Here is a 24140-nt window from a genome sequence, read left to right as displayed (position 1 = left end):
TATTATATACACACACGTTATGTACAGACTATTATACACATACACACACAATCTATATACACTATTATACACACACACACGTTATGTACACACTATTATACACACACACACTCTATATACACTATTATATACACACACACACACGTTATGTACACACTATTATACACACACACACTCTATATACACTATTATATACACACACGTTATGTACACACTATTATACACATACATACACAATCTATATACACTATTATACACACACACTCTATATACACCATTATACACACACACACGTTATGTACACACTATTATACACATACACACACAATCTATATACACTATTATACACACACACACATTATATATACACTATTATACACACATTATGTATACACACTACTATATACACACACACACTATCACACACACACACACTATCACACACACATATACACACTATCACACACACACTATCACACACACACACACACTATTATACACACATATATACACTATCACACACTATCACACACACACACACACACTATCACACACACACTATTATACACACATATATACACTATCACACACTATTATACACACATATACACACACACACACACACACACACACATATATACACTGCTCAAAAAAATAAAGGGAACACTTAAACAACACATTGTAACTCCAAGTCAATCACACTTCTGTGAAATCAAACTGTCCACTTGGGAAGCAAAACTGATTGACAATAAATGTCACATGTTGTTGTGCAAATGGAATAGACAACAGGTGGAAATTATAGGCAATTAGCAAGACACCCCCAATAAAGGAGTGGTTCTGCAGGTGGTGACCACAGACCACTTCTCAGTTCCTATGCTTCCTGGCTGGTGTTTTGGTCACTTTTGAATGCTGGCGGTGCTTTCACTCTAGTGGTAGCATAAGACGGAGTCTTACAACCCACACAAGTGGCTCAGCTAGTGCAGCTCATCCAGGATGGCACATCAATGCGAGCTGTGGCAAGAAGGTTTGCTGTGTCTGTCAGCGTAGTGTCCAGAGCATGGAGGCGCTACCAGGAGACAGGCCAGTACATCAGGAGACGTGGAGGAGGCCAACAACCCACCAGACCGCTACCTCCGCCTTTGTGCAAGGAGGAGCAGGAGGAGCACTGCCAGAGCCCTGCAAAATGACCTCCAGCAGGCCACAAATGGGCATGTGTCTGCTCAAACGGTCAGAAACAGACTCCATGAGTGTGGTATGAGGGCCCGACGTCCACAGGTGGGGGTTGTGCTTACAGCCCAACACCGTGCGGGGCGTTTGGCATTTGCCAGAGAACACCAAGATTGGCAAATTCGCCACTGGCGCCCTGTGCTCTTCACAGATGAAAGCAGGTTCACACTGAGCACGTGACAGACGTGACAGAGTCTGGAGACGCCGTGGAGAATGTTCTGCTGCCTGCAACATCCTCCAGCATGACCGGTTTGGCGGTGGGTCAGTCATGGTGTGGGGTGGCATTTCTTTGGGGGGCCGCACAGCCCTCCATGTGCTCGCCAGAGGTAGCCTGACTGCCATTAGGTACTGAGATGAGATTCTCAGACCCCTTGTGAGACCATATGCTGGTGCGGTTGGCCCTGGGTTCCTCCTAATGCAAAACAAAGCTAGACCTCATGTGGCTGGAGTGTGTCAGCAGTTCCTGCATAGCATTGATGCTATGGACGGGCCAGCCCGTTCCCCAGACCTGAATCCAATTGAGCACATCTGGGACATCATGTCTCGCTCCATCCACCAACGCCACGTTGCACCACAGACTGTCCAGGAGTTGGCGGATGCTTTAGTCCAGGTCTGGGAGGAAATCCCTCAGGAGACCATCCGCCACCTCATCAGGAGCATGCCCAGGCGTTGTAGGGAGGTCATACAGGCACGTGTAGGCCACACACACTACTGAACCTCATTTTGACTTGTTTTAAGGACATTACATCAAAGTTGGATCAGCCTGTAGTGTGGTTTTCCACTTTAATTTTGAGTGTGACTCCAAATCCAGACCTCCATGGGTTGATAAATTTGATTTCCATTGATAATTTTTGTGTGATTTTGTTGTCAGCACATTCAACTATGTAAAGAAAAAAGTATTTAATAAGAATATTTCATTCATTCAGATCTAGGATGTGTTATTTTAGTCTTCCCTTTATTTTTTGAGCAGTATATATATATATATATATATATATATATATATATATATATATATATATATATATATATATATATACACACACACACATATATATGTATATACACACACATATATGTATACACACACATATATGTATACACACACACACACACACACACACACACACACACACACACACACACACACACACACACACACACACACACACACACACACACACACACACACACACAGTACACACTCAAACACAGTGAGCCGAAGGCTTCCTGAAACACACACAGAACCAAAAAGGTGAAGTTTAGTTCCTTCAGTCCTATCACTGGAAGTAGCTTTCTCTCTAGTGGTGATCATGGACATTACACATTTCTGTTTGGTCTATTTGTTCAGAAAGGCAGCATTGGCATGGAGCGGCCAGCAGAGGGCACTGCCACACAGTCGTTATGTTCAGCACCTTTCCTTCCACTACCCCAGTCCACTTTCCTCTATATTACGACACTGACATCTCACCACTACAATATCATTTAAACTCTGATATTATCATTAGATAGATGGTATTCAATATCAATAAGATTATATAACACAGGGACAACATAATCCCGGGGAGAACGGCATGCCAGCTTCCCTGCAAGATGTAGCCCCTCTCTACACAATGGGAGAATGAACATGAGCATTAGACTGGATGGTGTGAGGGAAGGATCTGAAAGCTTATCAGATTTATTCAAAATGAAATTCAGCTATTGGTCCAGTCCTGGTGTACACGCAGGGTGCGGATGGCGGTGTGACGCTGGTTTTGCTAACCGCCGTGACGTCTGTTGGGTGATGCAGTTCCGCTGAGTCCCGGCCTTAAATCCCTCCAATAAAGTGGATTAAAATATGGTAGAATTGAGGCCTGAGGCTACATCTCTGTGTAACCGTACAACTCTATCACTCCGTCGTGGCACTGCCCGCTGCCCGAGTCACTCGCTGTCTCTTAATGCCACCACACACACACACACAGTCACACTAACACACACCAAGGAATGTTGAGTTAAACAAACCATACAAATCAATGTACAAGGATTACTTTTTAAATATTCCACCTAAAAATTTTACTAAATATATATATTTTTTTAAACTTGAAGAACAGTGCAAGTGGTTTCCATAAGTACATGGAGTAGGCAGCCAAACAGAACAAGTAGCCAGCCAATCAGAACAAGCAGCCAGCCAAACAGAACAAGAAGCCAGCCAATCAGAACAAGCAGCCAGCCAAACAGAACAAGCAGCCAGCCAAACAGAACAAGTAGCCAGCCAATCAGAACAAGCAGCCTGCCAATCAGAACAAGTAGCCAGCCAAACAGAACAAGTAGCCAGCCAAACAGAACAAGCAGCCAGCCAAACAGAACAAGCAGCCAGCCAAACAGAACAAGTAAACAGCCAAACAGAACAAGTAGCCAGCCAAACAGAACAAGAAGCCAGCCAAACAGAACAAGTAGCCAGCCAATCAGAACAAGCAGCCAGCCAATCAGAACAAGTAGCCAGCCAAACAGAACAAGTAGCCAGCCAAACAGAACAAGTAGCCAGCCAAACAGAACAAGTAGCCAGCCAAACAGAACAAGCAGCCAGCCAAACAGAACAAGCAGCCAGCCAAACAGAACAAGTAGCCAGCCAAACAGAACAAGTAGCCAGCCAATCAGAACAAGCAGCCAGCCAATCAGAACAAGCAGCCAGCCAATCAGAACAAGTAGCCAGCCAAACAGAACAAGTAGCCAGCCAAACAGAACAAGTAGCCAGCCAAACAGAACAAGTAGCCAGCCAAACAGAACAAGCAGCCAGCCAAACAGAACAAGCAGCCAGCCAAACAGAACAAGTAGCCAGCCAAACAGAACAAGCAGCCAGCCATGGAGATCTGGCCCCCCGGGGTAGAAACATTGCAGAACAAGCTCTATTTTGGTGGCCTCTAATGCCTCGAGGTTAAATTCACTTGAATTCAATCCCTTTTTGACAGCACCCCTTTTGATTTGAACAAAACCTTCCATACATATTTGTAGAAGGGTTCAGAAAGTGACATTTGGGACCTGGGTGCCAAAACATTCAGGAGGTAAAGGTGCTCAAAGGCAACATATTCTGCGTACCCCCACCCTACCATGAAACATCTTCATCAGTGGAAAAGATAAACGGATGAAATGGTGATAATTTAAAAGCTTTCAAAAAAGCATTGTCAAACTAAATGGAAATACTTAACCTCCCAGATTGGCAAAGTGGTAGTATTGAGTAGAAAGACTACTGACAATGAATGAATTCAGTGCGTTGTCAGTTGATAAGGCGGTGCACAATTGGTCCAGCGACGTCCGGGTTTGGCCGGTGTAGGCCGTCATTGTAAATAAGAATTTGTTCTTAAATTGACTTGCCTAGTTAAATGAAGGTTGAATAACCAAAAGGCAGTAGTATTCTAACAGTAGGGAAATTAGGGAGCAAAATGAATGTCTCTTTCACTGATGCAATTCACCTAAAAGATCCATTCAAAAAAGAGCCGTTCGTTTGCAAACACATCACACCACTAGGCTACACTGAAGAGTCTCTGTAATGATCACTAGGCTACACTGAAGAGTCTCTTTAATGATCACTAGGCTACACTGAAGAGTCTCTGTAATGATCACTAGGCTACACTGAAGAGTCTCTGTAATGATCACTAGGCTACACTGAAGAGTCGCTGTAATGATCACTAGGCTACACTGAAGAGTCGCTGTAATGATCACTAGGCTACACTGAAGAGTCGCTGTAATGATCACTAGGCTACACTGAAGAGTCGCTGTAATGATCACTAGGCTACACTGAAGAGTCGCTGTAATGATCACTAGGCTACACTGAAGAGTCGCTGTAATGATCACTAGGCTACACTGAAGAGTCGCTGTAATGATCACTAGGCTACACTGAAGAGTCTCTTTAATGATCACTAGGCCACACTGAAGAGTCGCTGTAATGATCACTAGGCCACACTGAAGAGTCGCTGTAATGATCACTAGGCTACACTGCAGAGTCTCTTTAATGATCACTAGGCTACACTGAAGAGTCTCTGTAATGATCACTAGGCTACACTGAAGAGTCTCTTTAATGATCACTAGGCTACACTGAAGAGTCTCTGTAATGATCACTAGCAAGTCGCGGCTTCGAATCCCAGGAAAATACAAAGAAGATCTTTGTACTATGAGATACCATGGTCATCTACAGTTGAAGTGGGAAGTTTACATACACTTAGGTTGGAGTCATTAAAACTTGTTTTTCAACCAGTCCACAAATGTCTTGTTAACCAACTATAGTTTCGGCAAGTCGGTTACGACATCTACTTTGTCCATGACACAAGTCATTTTTCCAACAATTGTTTACAGACAGATTATTTCACTTATAATTCACTGTATCACAATTCCATTGGGTCAGAAGTTTACATACACTAAGTTGACTGTGCCTTTAAACAGCTTGGAAAATTCCAGAAAATGATGTCATGTCTTTAGAAGCTTTGAGTCAATTGGAGGTGTACCTGTGGATGTATTTCAAGGCCTACCTTCAAACTCAGTGCATCTTCAATTGACAATGACACCAAGCATACTTCCAAAGTTGTGGACAAATGGCTTAAGGACAACAAAGTCAAGTTTTTGGAGTGGCCAGAACTGAAAAAGCGTGTGCGAGCAAGGAGGCCTACAAACCCGACTCAGTTACCCCAGCTCTGTCAGGAGGGATGGACCAAAATTCACCCAACTCATTGTGGGAAGCTTGTGGAAGGCTACCCAAAACGTTTGACCCAAGTTAAACACTTTAAAGGCAATGCTACCAAATACTAATTGAGTGTATGTAAACTTCTGACCCACTGGGAATGTGATGAAAGAAATAAAAGCTGAAATAAATCACTCTCTCCACTATCATTCTGTCATTTCACATTCTTAAAATAAAGTGATGATCCTAACTGACCTTAGACAGGGGATTTTTACTAGGATTAAATATCAGGACTTGTGGAAAAACTGAGTTTAAATGTAAATGTATTTGGCTAAGGTGTATGTAAACCTCCGACTTCAACTGTAACTCCATTGTATTATTTCTGAATGGCAAAGGGAGATGTACTTTATCCAGTCAGCTGGGCACCTTTTATAAACTAGTCAACACGAGCTGCTTGGTCATCAATCAAAGAACATTAGATAGCCTGTGCACCCCGACTTCGTGGCTCTTGGGCTATGAAAACACACAATAAAAATAGATGAATGTGCCACAAAACAATATTTAAGTGGATTTCAAGTCATTTGTTAACCTCTTACATTACCTGGGAGATGAGAGGATGAATAAACACCAAGCTCTCCCTCTGTGAAAGTACATTTGGCAGCAGCCAACCACAGTTCACAAAAATAACACAGGTAGGCGGGACCGACAGCAGACTGACAAACCAGCAGTGTTTCACGTCACTGGCTTTGTGACTGACAGGCGCCTGTCCCATCAATAGATCTCTGGAAGAGTCGTGTCGTTTGTTCGAGCGGGAGAAGGCTGTACAGACTTTTCTGACTAGCGAATCAAAACGTTTGAAATGAAAAGACGCCTAGTTCATTCATGAAGTGAAGCTGATGGAAAACATGGGACAGTGCAGAAAGTTTGGCAGCAGAAAGACGACACAAACAGTTCACAAACAGTCCTTCCGTTTCCATACTTTGAATCTGCACTGGTCTTCTGGTGTTTTTGTAAAAATGTTCAGTGTAAATTGTTACAAGTTGTCCTTGTTCATAGTGGTGTGTGGTTTGTTTAACTTTGCAATCGTTGGTTTTTGTTTGACATACATTTTAAAGTAAAATAACTGAGGATCAGTGTCATTCTGTTACCGTGGAAATACCCCCCCCCCCCCCCCACACACACACACACACACACACACACACACACACAAAAGCCAAAACGTGCGCCAACAAGAGACAGAGCTTGTGTGAACGCCATAGGTAACAGAAGTACCCCAGACAGAAGTTAGTAACTGTCACCAGTTTATACATTTAGCTGAGAGAGGAGACCTCCAAGACCTCCATTTACACTGCTGCCTGGAGTACATCTCCCTCTGTCCCTCGCTCTGTCCCCAGCTATCCATCTCTCTGTCCCTAGCTATCCATCTCCCTCTGTCCCTAGCTATCCATCTCCCTCTGTCCCTAGCTATCCATCTCCCTCTGTCCCTAGCTATCCATCTCCCTCTGTCCCTCGCTCTGCATCTCCCTCTGTCCCTCGCTCTGTCCCCAGCTATCCATCTCTCTGTCCCTAGCTATCCATCTCCCTCTGTCCCTAGCTATCCATCTCCCTCTGTCCCTAGCTATCCATCTCTCTCTGTCCCCAGCTATCCATCTCCCTCTGTCCCCAGCTATCCATCTCCCTCTGTCCCTAGCTATCCATCTCCCTCTGTCCCTAGCTATCCATCTCCCTCTGTCCCTCGCTCTGCATCTCCCTCTGTCCCTCGCTCTGTCCCCAGCTATCCATCTCTCTGTCCCTAGCTATCCATCTCCCTCTGACCCTAGCTATCCATCTCCCTCTGTCCCTAGCTATCCATCTCCCTCTGTCCCCAGCTTTCCAACTCCCTCTGTCCCCAGCTATCCATCTCCCTCTGTCCCCAGCTATCCATCTCTCTGTCCCTAGCTATCCATCTCTCTGTCCCTAGCTATCCATCTCCCTCTGTCCCTAGCTATCCATCTCCCTCTGTCCCTAGCTATCCATCTCCCTCTGTCCCTAGCTATCCATCTCCCTCTGTCCCTAGCTATCCATCTCCCTCTGTCCCTAGCTATCCATCTCCCTCTGTCCCCAGCTATCCATCTCCCTCTGTCCCTAGCTATCCATCTCCCTCTGTCCCCAGCTATCCATCTCCCTCTGTCCCTAGCTATCCATCTCCCTCTGTCCCCAGCTATCCATCTCTCTCTGTCCCCAGCTATCCATCTCCCTCTGTCCCCAGCTATCCATCTCCCTCTGTCCCTAGCTATCCATCTCCCTCTGTCCCTAGCTATCCATCTCCCTCTGTCCCTAGCTATCCATCTCCCTCTGTCCCTAGCTATACATCTCCCTCTGTCCCTAGCTATCCATCTCCCTCTGTCCCTAGCTATCCATCTCCCTCTGTCCCTAGCTATCCATCTCCCTCTGTTGCTAGCTATCCATCTCCCTCTGTCGCTAGCTATCCATCTCCCTCTGTCCCTAGCTATCCATCTCCCTCTGTCCCTAGCTATCCATCTTCCTCTGTCCCTAGCTATCCATCTCCCTCTGTCCCTAGCTATCCATCTCTCTCTGTCCCTAGCTATCCATCTCTCTCTGTCCCTAGCTATCCATCTCCCTCTGTCCCTCCCTCTGTCCCTAGCTATCCATCTCCCTCTGTCCCTAGCTATCCATTTCCCTCTGTCCCTAGCTATCCATCTCCCTCTGTCCCTAGCTATCCATCTCCCTCTGTCCCTAGCTATCCATCTCCCTCTGTCCCTAGCTATCCATCTCCCTCTGTCGCTAGCTATCCATCTCCCTCTGTCCCTAGCTATCCATCTCCCTCTGTCCCTAGCTATCCATCTCCCTCTGTCCCTCGCTATCCATCTCCCTCTGTCCCTCGCTATCCATCTCCCTCTGTCCCCAGCTATCCATCTCCCTCTGTCCCTCGCTATCCATCTCCCTCTGTCCCCAGCTATCCATCTCCCTCTGTCCCTCCCTCTGTCCCTAGCTATCCATCTCCCTCTGTCCCTAGCTATCCATCTCCCTCTGTCCCTAGCTATCCATCTCCCTCTGTCCCTCGCTATCCATCTCCCTCTGTCCCTCGCTATCCATCTCCCTCTGTCCCTCGCTATCCATCTCCCTCTGTCCCCAGCTATCCATCTCCCTCTGTCCCTCGCTATCCATCTCCCTCTGTCCCTAGCTATCCATCTCCCTCTGTCCCTAGCTATCCATCTCCCTCTGTCCCCAGCTATCCATCTCCCTCTGTCCCTCGCTATCCATCTCCCTCTGTCCCTCGCTATCCATCTCCCTCTGTCCCTAGCTATCCATCTCCCTCTGTCCCTCTCTCTGTCCCCAGCTATCCATCTCCCTCTGTCCCCAGCTATCCATCTCCCTCTGTCCCTAGCTATCCATCTCCCTCTGTCCCCAGCTATCCATCTCCCTCTGTCCCTCGCTATCCATCTCCCTCTGTCCCTCGCTATCCATCTCCCTCTGTCCCCAGCTATCCATCTCCCTCTGTCCCTAGCTATCCATCTCCCTCTGTCCCCAGCTATCCATCTCCCTCTGTCCCCAGCTATCCATCTCCCTCTGTCCCTAGCTATCCATCTCCCTCTGTCCCCAGCTATCCATCTCCCTCTGTCCCCAGCTATCCATCTCCCTCTGTCCCTAGCTATCCATCTCCCTCTGTCCCCAGCTATCCATCTCCCTCTGTCCCTAGCTATCCATCTCCCTCTGTCCCTAGCTATCCATCTCCCTCTGTCCCTAGCTATCCATCTCCCTCTGTCCCTAGCTATCCATCTCCCTCTGTCCCTAGCTATCCATCTCCCTCTGTCCCTCTTTCATACAGCCTGTCTGAATGTCAACTAAGAACAATCCTGCTGCCTCTTTCCGTCTCCTCTTTCCTTCTCATTTCATGGCTCACAGCAACAGAAAGCGTGGAGAGGGAGCCAAGCAGAGTGACAAGACATTTGGCAACGCGCCTCAGTGTGTGTGTGTGTGTGTGTGTGTGTAGAACAAAAAAAAAAGGATCTATTAATCCCATTTAGTGTCTGCCTCTGTCTGTAAGGCCCAATGGATGTGTTGGTTGAAGGCTGAGAGACAGAGGTGTTGTGGTCCCTGCTGTGTTCAGGCAGTCTGTTCCCACTGATGGCAGCACTGTATATCTCTGGCTGTGGCAGGACTGAGCTGCCCAAGGTGACCAGAGCTTAGAAAGCCATGCTCTCAATCTGTCTCGGCATCTTTTTCACTTTCCATCTCTCTCTCTCTCTCTCTCTTCCCGTCTTTCTCCCTCTCTCTCTCCCCCCGTCTTTCTCCCTGTCTCCCTCTCCCCCCGTCTTTCTCCCTCTCTCTCTCCCCCCATCTTTCTCCCTGTCTCCCTCTCCCCCCGTCTCTCTCCCTCTCTCTCTCCCCCCATCTTTCTCCCTGTCTCCCTCTCCCCCCGTCTTTCTCCCTGTCTCCCTCTCCCCCTGTCTTTCTCCCTGTGTCCCTCTCCCCCCGTCTTTCTCCCTCTCTCTCTCCCCCCGTCTTTCTCCCTCTCTCTCTCCCCCGTCTTTCTCCCTCTCTCTCTCCCCCGTCTTTCTCCCTCTCTCTCTCCCCCGTCTTTCTCCCTCTCTCTCTCCACCCGTCTTTCTCCCTGTCTCCCTCCCCCCGTCTTTCTCCCTGTCTCCCTCCCCCCCGTCTTTCTCCCTCTCTCTCTCCCCCAGTCTTTCTCCCTCTCTCTCTCCCCCGTCTTTCTCCCTGTCTCCCTCCCCCCCGTCTTTCTCCCTGTCTCCCTCCCCCCGTCTTTCTCCCTCTCTCTCTCCCCCAGTCTTTCTCCCTCTCTCTCTCCCCCGTCTTTCTCTCCTCTCTCTCTCCCCCGTCTTTCTCCCTCTCTCTCTCCCCCGTCTTTCTCCCTCTCTCTCTCCCCCAGTCTTTCTCCCTCTCTCTCTCCCCCAGTCTTTCTCCCTCTCTCTCTCCCCCGTCTTTCTCCCTCTCTCTCTCCCCCCGTCTTTCTCCCTCTCTCTCTCTCCCCATCTTTCTCCCTGTCTCCCTCCCCCCCGTCTTTCTCCCTCTCTCTCTCCCCCGTCTTTCTCCCTCTCTCTCTCCCCCGTCTTTCTCCCTCTCTCTCTCCCCCGTCTTTCTCCCTGTCTCCCTCCCCCCGTCTTTCTCCCTGTCTCCCTCCCCCCGTCTTTCTCCCTCTCTCTCTCCCCCCGTCTTTCTCCCTCTCTCTCTCCCCCGTCTTTCTCCCTCTCTCTCTCCCCCGTCTTTCTCCCTCTCTCTCTCCCCCGTCTTTCTCCCTCTCTCTCTCCCCCAGTCTTTCTCCCTCTCTCTCTCCCCGTCTTTCTCCCTCTCTCTCTCCCCCCGTCTTTCTCCCTCTCTCTCTCCCCCGTCTTTCTCCCTGTCTCCCTCCCCCGTCTTTCTCCCTCTCTCTCTCCCCCAGTCTTTCTCCCTCTCTCTCTCCCCCCGTCTTTCTCCCTCTCTCTCTCCCCCCGTCTTTCTCCCTCTCTCTCTCCCCCCGTCTTTCTCCCTCTCTCTCCCCCCGTCTTTCTCCCTCTCTCTCTCCACCCGTCTTTCTCCCTGTCTCCCTCCCCCGTCTTTCTCCCTGTCTCCCTCCCCCCCGTCTTTCTCCCCTCTCTCTCCCCCGTCTTTCTCCCTCTCTCTCTCCCCCGTCTTTCTCCCTCTCTCTCTCCCCCCGTCTTTCTCCCTCTCTCTCTCCACCCGTCTTTCTCCCTGTCTCCCTCCCCCCCGTCTTTCTCCCTGTCTCCCTCCCCCCGTCTTTCTCCCTCTCTCTCTCCCCCCGTCTTTCTCCCTCTCTCTCTCCCCCCGTCTTTCTCCCTCTCTCTCTCACCCCCGTCTTTCTCCCTCTCTCTCCCCCCGTCTTTCTCCCTCTCTCTCTCCCCCTTCTTTCTCCCTCTCTCCCTCCCCCCGTCTTTCTCCCTCTCTCTCTCCCCCCCCGTCTTTCTCCCTCTCTTCATCAGTCTCACCTCCCAGACATATCTCCCCAGGTTACACAGCTGGCCTCTCATTAGCTTCAAAACCATTCATTGTCCATAACTTCATCTGCCAGCTCCATCAACAGAGAGAGGGCAGAACGAGTGAGAAGGCAGAGAGAGAGAGAGGAAAGAGAGGGCAGAAAGAGTGAGAAGGCAGAGAGAGAGAGAGAGGAAAGAGAGGACAGAAAGAGTGAGAAGGCAGAGAGAGAGAGGAAAGAGAGGATAGAAAGAGTGAGAAGGCAGAGAGCGAGAGAGAGAGGAAAGAAAGAGTGAGAAGGCAGAGAGCGAGAGAGGAAAGAGAGGACAGAAAGAGTGAGAAGGCAGAGAGAGAGAGAGAGAGGAAAGAGAGGACAGAAAGAGTGAGAAGGCAGAGAGAGAGAGGAAAGAGAGGATAGAAAGAGTGAGAAGGCAGAGAGCGAGAGAGAGAGGAAGAGTGAGAAGGCAGAGAGCGAGAGAGGAAAGAGAGGACAGAAAGAGTGAGAAGGCAGAGAGAGAGAGGAAAGAGAGGGCAGAAAGAGTGAGAAGGCAGAGAGAGAGAGAGAGAGGAAAGAGAGGACAGAAAGAGTGAGAAGGCAGAGAGAGAGAGGAAAGAGAGGATGGAAAGAGTGAGAAGGCAGAGAGCGAGAGAGAGAGGAAAGAAAGAGTGAGAAGGCAGAGAGCGAGAGAGGAAAGAGAGGACAGAAAGAGTGAGAAGGCAGAGAGAGAGAGAGAGAGGAAAGAGAGGACAGAAAGAGTGAGAAGGCAGAGAGAGAGAGGAAAGAGAGGATAGAAAGAGTGAGAAGGCAGAGAGCGAGAGAGAGAGGAAAGAAAGAGTGAGAAGGCAGAGAGCGAGAGAGGAAAGAGAGGACAGAAAGAGTGAGAAGGCAGAGAGAGAGGAAAGAGGGCAGAAAGAGTGAGAAGGCAGAGAGAGAGAGAGGAAAGAGAGGACAGAAAGAGTGAGAAGGCAGAGAGAGAGAGGAAAGAGGGCAGAAAGAGTGAGAAGGCAGAGAGAGAGAGAGAGAGGAAAGAGAGGACAGAAAGAGTGAGAAGGCAGAGAGAGAGAGGAAAGAGAGGATAGAAAGAGTGAGAAGGCAGAGAGCGAGAGAGGAAAGAGAGGACAGAAAGAGTGAGAAGGCAGAGAGAGAGAGGAAAGAGAGGATAGAAAGAGTGAGAAGGCAGAGAGCGAGAGAGAGAGGAAAGAAAGAGTGAGAAGGCAGAGAGCGAGAGAGGAAAGAGAGGACAGAAAGAGTGAGAAGGCAGAGAGAGAGAGGAAAGAGAGGGCAGAAAGAGTGAGAAGGCAGAGAGAGAGAGAGAGAGGAAAGAGAGGACAGAAAGAGTGAGAAGGCAGAGAGAGAGAGGAAAGAGAGGATAGAAAGAGTGAGAAGGCAGAGAGCGAGAGAGAGAGGAAAGAAAGAGTGAGAAGGCAGAGAGCGAGAGAGGAAAGAGAGGACAGAAAGAGTGAGAAGGCAGAGAGAGAGAGAGAGGAAAGAGAGGACAGAAAGAGTGAGAAGGCAGAGAGAGAGAGGAAAGAGAGGATAGAAAGAGTGAGAAGGCAGAGAGCGAGAGAGAGAGGAAAGAAAGAGTGAGAAGGCAGAGAGCGAGAGAGGAAAGAGAGGACAGAAAGAGTGAGAAGGCAGAGAGAGAGGAAAGAGGGCAGAAAGAGTGAGAAGGCAGAGAGAGAGAGAGGAAAGAGAGGACAGAAAGAGTGAGAAGGCAGAGAGAGAGGAAAGAGGGCAGAAAGAGTGAGAAGGCAGAGAGAGAGAGAGAGAGGAAAGAGAGGACAGAAAGAGTGAGAAGGCAGAGAGAGAGAGGAAAGAGAGGATAGAAAGAGTGAGAAGGCAGAGAGCGAGAGAGGAAAGAGAGGACAGAAAGAGTGAGAAGGCAGAGAGAGAGAGGAAAGAGAGGGCAGAAAGAGTGAGAAGGCAGAGAGAGAGAGAGAGAGGAAAGAGAGGACAGAAAGAGTGAGAAGGCAGAGAGAGAGAGGAAAGAGAGGATAGAAAGAGTGAGAAAGCAGAGAGCGAGAGAGAGAGGAAAGAAAGAGTGAGAAGGCAGAGAGCGAGAGAGGAAAGAGAGGACAGAAAGAGTGAGAAGGCAGAGAGAGAGAGAGAGAGGAAAGAGAGGACAGAAAGAGTGAGAAGGCAGAGAGAGAGAGAGGAAAGAGGGCAGGGAGAGAACATGAGTGGGAGAAAAAAGAAAGAAGGGGGTGGATAGCTGAAGACCTACAGCGAGAGGGATGGTGGATGAGGAGGAAGATGAGGAGGAGGATGAGGAAAAAGATAAAATGGATGAGGAAGAGGAGGGAAGATAAAGGAGGCAGATAGAGGAGGAAGATGATAAAGGAAGAAGAGGAGGAGGGAGATACAGTACCATAACTCAGATTAAGGGGAGGAGATACAGCACCATAATGCAGATTAAGGGGAGGAGATACAGCACCATAATGCAGATTAAGGGGAGGAGATACAGCACCATAACTCAGATTAAGGGGAGGAGATACAGCACCATAATGCAGATTAAGGGGAGGAGATACAGCACCATAATGCAGATTAAGGGGAGGAGATACAGCACCATAACTCAGATTAAGGGGAGGAGATACAGCACCATAATGCAGATTAAGGGGAGGAGATACAGCACCATAATGCAGATTAAGGGGAGGAGATACAGCACCATAATGCAGATTAAGGGGAGTTGATACAGCACCATAACTCAGATTAAGGGGGGGAGATACAGCACCATAATGCAGATTAAGGGGAGGAGATACAGCACCATAACTCAGATTAAGGGGGGGAGATACAGCACCATAATGCAGATTAAGGGGAGGAGATACAGCACCATAATGCAGATTAAGGGGAGGAGATACAGCACCATAATGCAGATTACGGTGAGGAGATAGAGCACCATAACTCAGATTAAGGGGAGGAGATACAGCACCATAATGCAGATTAAGGGGAGGAGATACAGCACCATAACTCAGATTAAGGGGAGGAGATACAGCACCATAACTCAGATTAAGGGGAGGAGATACAGCACCATAACTCAGATTAAGGGGAGGAGATACAGCACCATAATGCAGATTAAGGGGAGTTGATACAGCACCATAACTCAGATTAAGGGGAGGAGATACAGCACCATAACTCAGATTAAGGGGAGGAGATACAGCACCATAACTGAGAGCCACTGAGAGTCAAGAGAAGGAAAGTGACCCATTCACCTGATGAATCTCAGCAGCAGCAACTAATAATGGCAACACACTCCCCCTGTCCAGGACACTCATAAACCAACAAACATTAACAAAACGTATGAACATCTAACGCCTTGTAAAAGAAAAGGGATGAAATGTGGTGTGTTTGTCATCACCCAGTTTACCTGGTCACCTCGTCGTCTCCCAGCATGCTCTTGGGGACGGGGGAGTAGCGTCCAGGCGTGGCGGGGGTATGGGGCCGGCTCAGGTAGTTGGAAGGGCTGATATGGTTGTCCATGTGAGGGGAATACGCTAGAGAAATAACACACACACACACACACACACACACACAACCTGTATCAATATAATGGGTCTCCGCCTCAGTGTGTAGATAGATAGTGAGTTAACATTAGCGGCTAATGCTAAGAAAAAAATGATAAAATGCTGCTTAGTGAGGGAGGCGCTAGGCTAATAGCTAACGTCACCTTGAGCAGACTCTGGTACAGACAGAGGCAGAGCAGGATACTATAAAACACATGCTTTATGGCTCCTCTGACAGGGGGATGTTCTCTCCTTAAATGAAGACCACCTTCAGCAATGGCACAAGCACCACAACAGAACAATCAATAACATTGTCCAGATGAAATACCGGAACGTTCTGCCTGGTACTGGACAGGGTTGGCCCCATAGGCAACACGGAACGTTCTGCCTGGTACTGGACAGGGCTGGCCCCATAGGCAACACGGAACGTTCTGCCTGGTACTGGACAGGGCTGGCCCCATAGGCAACACGGAACGTTCTGCCTGGTACTGGACAGGGCTGGCGCCATAGGCAACACGGAACGTTCTGCCTGGTACTGGACAGGGCTGGCCCCATAGGCAACATGGAACGTTCTGCCTGGTACTGGACAGGGCTGGCGCCATAGGCAACACGGAACGTTCTGCCTGGTACTGGACAGGGCTGGCCCCATAGGCAACACGGAACGTTCTGCCTGGTACTGGACAGGGCTGGCCCCATAGGCAACACGGAACATTCTGCCTGGTACTGGACAGGGCTGGCCCCATAGGCAACACGGAACGTTCTGCCTGGTACTGGACAGGGCTGGCCCCATAGGCAACACGGAACGTTCTGCCTGGTACTGGACAGGGCTGGCCCCATAGGCAACACGGAACGTTCTGCCTGGTACTGTACAGGGCTGGCCCCATAGGAAACACGGAACGTTCTGCCTGGTACTGGACAGGGCTGGCCCCATAGGCAACACGGAACGTTCTGCCTGGTACTGGACAGGGCTGGCGCCATAGGCAACACGGAACGTTCTGCCTGGTACTGGACAGGGCTGGCGCCATAGGCAACAAAGCAAGACTAAAGTGAACTATTAAGAAATAAGGGTTAATATTTTATAATAACATAAAATATGATTTCATAGGCATATTAAAGCAATGCTTTTAGTTTATTGAAGTAATAAACGAGACCAATATACATGTCCTGAAACATAAACATGGCATGAACAGTGATTACAACAAATGTTTTCCATCAATGTCACATTTCCTCAGTCTGCAGAGAGACATGGGGACACCCACGGTATACTCAGCTAGTCAGGGGGACAGACAGTGGGTCACCCACGGTATACTCAGCTAGTCAGGGGGACAGACAGTGGGTTACCCACGGTATACTCAGCTACAGTCAGGGGGACAGACAGTGGGTCACCCACGGTATACTCAGCTACAGTCAGGGGGACAGACAGTGGGTCACCCACGGTATACTCAGCTAGTCAGGGGGACAGACAGTGGGTTACCCACGGTATACTCAGCTAGTCAGGGGGACAGACAGTGGGTCACCCGCGGTATACTCAGCTAGTCAGGGGGACAGACAGTGGGTCACCCGCGGTATACTCAGCTAGTCAGGGGGACAGACAGTGGGTCACCCGCGGTATACCCAGCTAGTCAGGGGGACAGACAGTGGGTCACCCACGGTATACTCAGCTAGTCAGGGGGACAGACAGTGGGTCACCCACGGTATATTCAGTAACAGAGTCAGGGGGACAGACAGATGGTCACCCACGGTATACTCAGCTAGTCAGGGGGACAGACAGTGGGTCACCCACGGTATATTCAGCTACAGTCAGGGGGACAGACAGTGGGTCACCCACGGTATATTCAGTAACAGAGTCAGGGGGACAGACAGTGGGTCACCCACGGTATACTCAGCTAGTCAGGTTGGACAGACAGTTGGTCACCCACGGTATACTCAGCTAGTCAGGGGGACAGACAGTGGGTCACCCACGGTATACTCAGCTACAGTCAGGGGGACAGACAGTGGGTCACCCACGGTATACCCAGCTAGTCAGGGGGACAGACAGTGGGTCACCCACGGTATACTCAGCTAGTCAGGGGGACAGACAGTGGGTCACCCGCGGTATACTCAGCTAGTCAGGTTGGACAGACAGTGCGTCACCCACGGTATACTCAGCTTAGTCAGGGGGACAGACAGTGGGTCACCCACGGTATACTCAGCTAGTCAGGGGGACAGACAGTGGGTCACCCACGGTATATTCAGTAACAGAGTCAGGGGGACAGACAGTGGGTCACCCACGGTATACTCAGCTAGTCAGGTTGGACAGACAGTTGGTCACCCACGGTATACTCAGCTAGTCAGGGGGACAGACAGTGGGTCACCCACGGTATACTCAGCTACAGTCAGGGGGACAGACAGTGGGTCACCCACGGTATACCCAGCTAGTCAGGGGGACAGACAGTGGGTCACCCACGGTATACTCAGCTAGTCAGGGGGACAGACAGTGGGTCACCCACGGTATACTCAGCTACAGACAGTGGGTCACCCACGGTATACTCAGCTAGTCAGGGGGACAGACAGTGGGTCACCCACGGTATACTCAGCTAGTCAGGGGGACAGACAGTGGGTCACCCACGGTATACTCAGCTAGTCAGGGGGACAGAGTGTGGGTCACCCACGGTATACTCAGCTACAGTCAGGGGGACAGACAGTGGGTCACCCACGGTATACTCAGCTAGTCAGGGGGACAGACAGTGGGTCACCCACGGTATACTCAGCTAGTCAGGTTGGACAGACAGTGGGTCACCCACGGTATATTCAGCTAGTCAGGTTGGACAGACAGTGCGTCACCCACGGTATACTCAGCTAGTCAGGGGGACAGACAGTGGGTCACCCACGGTATACTCAGCTAGTCAGGGGACAGACAGTGGGTCACCCACGGTATACTCAGCTAGTCAGGTTGGACAGACAGTGGGTCACCCACGGTATACTCAGCTAGTCAGGGGGACAGACAGTGGGTCACCCACGGTATACTCAGCTAGTCAGGGGACAGACAGTGGGTCACCCACGGTATACTCAGCTAGTCAGGGGGACAGACAGTGCGTCACCCACGGTATACTCAGCTAGTCAGGTTGGACAGACAGTGGGTCACCCACGGTATACTCAGCTAGTCAGGGGGACAGACAGTGGGTCACCCACGGTATACTCAGCTAGTCAGGGGGACAGACAGTGGGCCACCCACGGTATACTCAGCTAGTCAGGGGGGCAGACAGTGTGTCACCCACGGTATATTCAGCTAGTCAGGGGGACAGACAGTGGGTCACCCACGGTATACTCAGCTAGTCAGGGGGACAGACAGTGGGTCACCCACGGTATATTCAGTAACAGAGTCAGGGGGACAGACAGTGGGTCACCCACGGTATATTCAGTAACAGAGTCAGGGGGACAGACAGTGCGTCACCCACGGTATACTCAGCTAGTCAGGGGGACAGACAGTGGGTCACCCACGGTATACTCAGCTAGTCAGGTTGGACAGACAGTGGGTCACCCACGGTATACTCAGCTAGTCAGGGGGACAGACAGTGGGTCACCCACGGTATATTCAGCTAGTCAGGGGGACAGACAGTGGGCCACCCACGGTATACTCAGCTAGTCAGGGGGACAGACAGTGGGTCACCCACGGTATACTCAGCTAGTCAGGGGGACAGACAGTGGGTCACCCACGGTATACTCAGCTAGTCAGGGGGACAGACAGTGGGTCACCCACGGTATATTCAGTAACATAGTCAGGGGGACAGACAGTGGGTCACCCACGGTATACTCAGCTAGTCAGGGGGAGACAGTGGGTCACCCACGGTATACTCAGCTAGTCAGGGGGACAGACAGTGGGTCACCCACGGTATACTCAGCTAGTCAGGGGGACAGACAGTGGATCACCCACGGTATACTCAGCTAGTCAGGGGGACAGACAGTGGGTCACCCACGGTATACTCAGCTAGTCAGGGGGACAGACAGTGGGTCACCCACGGTATACTCAGCTAGTCAGGGGGACAGACAGTGGGTCACCCACGGTATACTCAGCTAGTCAGGGGGACAGACAGTGGGTCACCCACGGTATACTCAGCTAGTCAGGGGGACAGACAGTGGATCACCCACGGTATATTCAGCTACAGTCAGGGGGACAGACAGTGGGTCACCCACGGTATACTCAGCTAGTCAGGTTGGACAGACAGTGGGTCACCCACGGTATACTCAGCTAGTCAGGGGGACAGACAGTGGGTCACCCACGGTATACTCAGCTAGTCAGGGGGACAGACAGTGGGTCACCCACGGTATACTCAGCTAGTCAGGTTGGACAGACAGTGGGTCACCCACGGTATACTCAGCTAGTCAGGGGGACAGACAGTGGGTCACCCACGGTATACTCAGCTAGTCAGGGGGACAGACAGTGGGTCACCCACGGTATATTCAGCTAGTCAGGGGGACAGACAGTGGGTCACCCACGGTATACTCAGCTAGTCAGGTTGGACAGACAGTGGGTCACCCACGGTATACTCAGCTAGTCAGGTTGGACAGACAGTGGGTCACCCACGGTATACTCAGCTAGTCAGGGGGACAGACAGTGGGTCACCCACGGTATACTCAGCTAGTCAGGTTGGACAGACAGTGGGTCACCCACGGTATACTCAGCTAGTCAGGTTGGACAGACAGTGGGTCACCCACGGTATACTCAGCTAGTCAGGGGGACAGACAGTGGGTCACCCACGGTATACTCAGCTAGTCAGGTTGGACAGACAGTGGGTCACCCACGGTATACTCAGCTAGTCAGGTTGGACAGACAGTGGGTCACCCACGGTATACTCAGCTACAGTCAGGGGGACAGACAGTGGGTCACCCACGGTATACTCAGCTAGTCAGGGGGACAGACAGTGCGTCACCCACGGTATACTCAGCTAGTCAGGTTGGACAGACAGTGGGTCACCCTCGGTATACTCAGCTAGTCAGGTTGGACAGACAGTGGGTCACCCTCGGTATACTCAGCTAGTCAGGTTGGACAGACAGTGGATCACCCACGGTATACTCAGCTAGTCAGGGGGACAGACAGTGGGCCACCCACGGTATACTCAGCTAGTCAGGTTGGACAGACAGTGCATCACCCACGGTATACCCAGCTAGTCAGGGGGACAGACAGTGGGTCACCCACGGTATACTCAGCTAGTCAGGTTGGACAGACAGTGGGTCACCCACGGTATACTCAGCTAGTCAGGTTGGACAGACAGTGGGCCACCCACGGTATACTCAGCTAGTCAGGGGGACAGACAGTGGGTCACCCACGGTATACTCAGCTAGTCAGGGGGACAGACAGTGGGTCACCCACGGTATACTCAGCTAGTCAGGGGGACAGACAGTGGGTCACCCACGGTATACTCAGCTAGTCAGGGGGACAGACAGTGCGTCACCCTCGGTATACTCAGCTAGTCAGGGGGACAGACAGTGGGTCACCCACGGTATACTCAGCTAGTCAGGTTGGACAGACAGTGGGTCACCCACGGTATACTCAGCTAGTCAGGGGGACAGACAGTGGGTCACCCACGGTATACTCAGCTAGTCAGGTTGGACAGACAGTGGGTCACCCACGGTATACTCAGCTAGTCAGGTTGGACAGACAGTGGGTCACCCACGGTATACTCAGCTAGTCAGGGGGACAGACAGTGGGTCACCCACGGTATACTCAGCTAGTCAGGGGGACAGACAGTGGATCACCCACGGTATACTCAGCTAGTCAGGGGGACAGACAGTGGGTCACCCTCGGTATACTCAGCTAGTCAGGGGGACAGACAGTGGGTCACCCACGGTATACTCAGCTAGTCAGGGGGACAGACAGTGGGTCACCCACGGTATACTCAGCTACAGTCAGGGGGACAGACAGTGGGTCACCCACGGTATACTCAGCTAGTCAGGGGGACAGACAGTGGGTCACCCACGGTATACTCAGCTAGTCAGGGGGACAGACAGTGGGTCACCCACGGTATACTCAGCTAGTCAGGGGGACAGACAGTGGGTCACCCACGGTATACTCAGCTAGTCAGGGGGACAGACAGTGGGTCACCCACGGTATACTCAGCTAGTCAGGGGGACAGACAGTGGGTCACCCACGGTATACTCAGCTAGTCAGGTTGGACAGACAGTGGGTCACCCACGGTATACTCAGCTAGTCAGGAGGACAGACAGTGGGTCACCCACGGTATACTCAGCTAGTCAGGGGGACAGACAGTGGGCCACCCACGGTATACTCAGCTAGTCAGGGGGACAGACAGTGGGTCACCCACGGTATACTCAGCTACAGACAGTGGGTCACCCACGGTATACTCAGCTACAGTTAAATAGCCAGCCATTCACCCTGCTTCTAAACAGGACCCCTTCCTCCTTCATAAGGAGTCTGGCTCAGATTGGACCTACTACTGTAAACTCTATCCTAGTGCCGATTGGTCCAGATATAGGCCCGCTGTACGCACTCCCTCCCCACTAACTCACTGTGCCCATTGGATTGCCGCTGTAGCTATTGGGGTCAGCAGCCAGCGACACGCTGGGTCTGGGTGGCCTTAATGATTACATTTGTCTTTTGTCCTATATTCCTCTCAGACACACAGACACATGTTCTGTCATAATACTGACCCTTTGCACATCATTTATACAATAACAAATTGAACCACTAGCAAAATAACCCTTTAAATGATGCTAGTGGTTATCTACGGTAACACACAGGGAAGCTAATAATTAGCATTTTACCCCCTTTTTGATGGGTTGCTAGTAGGTATCTATGGCAACACACAGGATTGCTAGCATTTAGCATGCATCCGTTTGAGAAGCTAGAGATATATCATGTTTTCATTGATTAGCTTCAGTCTGTAGTTCTGTGAAGTTGTGTATCGATGTAGCATCCCTCCGTTGGGGTTCCACGCCACACGGCTCCCTTCACATAACCAGGGCCGCGTTCAGTAGCCAAACGTTGCAGGTAGAAATGCCACGGACAGAGCCGACCTGATTCCATATTGTAGGCTACATGTCAGAAAAGCATGTTTATTCTACATCGTATATTAGCATCTGAGCATAACAAAACGTCCTGATGAACACTCCCCTGCTGTCACAGCTACCCTGGGATAATTGGAGACAATGGGATAACCATGTGTGTGTACTTGAATATGTGTGTGTGTGTGTGTTCATGCGCACTCACAGTTGGTGATGTCGGGGGGAGCGAAACTGTCGTTCATGAAGACACTGGTGGGCTTCGCCACTTTCAAGTAAACCACATCAGGGGTGTTTTTCAAGGCTGCCACGGCATCCTCGTGACTCACTTCCTCAAGGCAAGCGCTGTTTACCTGGAGGGGGGGGTGGAGGGAGGGGGGGGGCAGTCAGACGACTCAGTTGGTTACATACAGAAGGAGACATGGCAGGTAAACCAACTGCCATTGTTTCCAAAACAAGCCACAATCAAACTTAATCGAGGTCAAGTACTTCAAGGGGATCTTTTTAAGTGAAGGGTTTGTTAAGTTCAGCTATTGTATCAGGTGAAATTGTAAGGCAATTAGTGCCCTGACCTGACCTAGTCAACGGTAAAGATGAAATGGTGTGGTACTCATGACACTGTGCCATCAATCCAGCCGACAGTCTTTCCTGCACTCATTTTGGCTATGAATAACATGTTAAGCAATTGTACAATTCCTAATTATCCCAATATTTTATTTTCCTCAATAGTGTGAAAAGGGGGGGGGGGGGGGTGTACAAAGCCAGGTGGTGGTAATGTCTCCATTTGAATTAAAGGGGAAGTCTCATTGTGTAATTTGGACCAGGGGAGTCGATGGGAATCAGTCTCTACTGTGGCATTTAGTGTAGAAGACTTCTGAATTACCTTTAAGATGATTGGAGGAACTTTGGGAGACTTGCTTATTTCACTTTTGTATATTATCTACCTCAATGTTAACACGTGTTTCCCTGGCCAATAAAGCCCCTCGAATTGAATTGACTTCCTGTTTCTGGACGATTGTCACATGACACACTGACAGACAGACGTGGAGATAGCTAACACCAACCTGTATCTACCAGAGAAGAGGACATGTTGAGACGCCACACAAATAACCAACACATAATGTGATACTGCTGTACCTACAAACCAATGGAGTTGACTCCATGCCTGTCTGACTCTGTACCGGTATCCCATGTATAAAGCCACAGCTGTTGTATTTACTGCTGCTCATTCATCATTTGTTATTTTTGTCTCTTTTTATTTTATTAAAACTGCATTGTTGGTTAAGGGCTTGTAAGTAAGCATTTCACTGTGAGGTCTACTACACCTGTTGTATTCAGCATTTCACTGTAAGGTCTACTACACCTGTTGTATTCAGCATTTCACTGTAAGGTCTACCTACACCTGTTGTATTCAGCATTTCACTGTGAGGTCTATTACACCTGTTGTATTCAGCATTTCACTGTAAGGTCTACCTACACTTGTTGTATTCAGCATTTCACTGTAAGGTCTACCTACACCTGTTGTATTCAGCATTTCACTGTAAGGTCTACCTACACCTGTTGTATTCGGCACGTGACAATTTGTGCTGTTGTTGATTTGAGCAATGTTTAATTCAATTAAGTTGAATTCAATATATGCAATATGTACTAGCTACTGGTCACAAACTGGTTGAATCGATGTTGTTTCAATATATATATATATTCAATATATATATATATATTCAATATATATATATATATATATATATATATATATATTCAATATATATATATATATATAGAAACAACATATATATATAGCAATATGATGATGTTGAAACAATGAAACAAAACG

The 24140-nt window shown here is 49.7% G+C and overlaps 1 protein-coding gene across 13 annotated transcripts in view; it reads right to left on the bottom strand.

Moving 5' to 3' along the window:
* Positions 1-24140, bottom strand: part of LOC135513243 (disks large homolog 1-like) — a 324054-nt gene that overhangs the window by 85038 nt on the left and 214876 nt on the right. For all 13 annotated transcript variants that reach the window (XM_064936075.1, XM_064936074.1, XM_064936071.1 and 10 more), the window contains 2 exons: positions 22515-22659; positions 15172-15298 (listed from right to left, as the gene is read on the bottom strand). In XM_064936075.1, the coding sequence (XP_064792147.1) occupies positions 15172-15298; positions 22515-22659 (272 nt within the window). The remainder of the gene's footprint in view (positions 1-15171; positions 15299-22514; positions 22660-24140) is intronic.

The sequence above is a fragment of the Oncorhynchus masou genome, chromosome 24, assembly GCF_036934945.1.
Source record: "Oncorhynchus masou masou isolate Uvic2021 chromosome 24, UVic_Omas_1.1, whole genome shotgun sequence".
Taxonomy (NCBI): domain Eukaryota; kingdom Metazoa; phylum Chordata; class Actinopteri; order Salmoniformes; family Salmonidae; genus Oncorhynchus; species Oncorhynchus masou.
The sequence above is the reverse complement of the archived record's forward strand: the minus strand, read 5'-3'. Positions and strand labels throughout refer to the sequence as shown.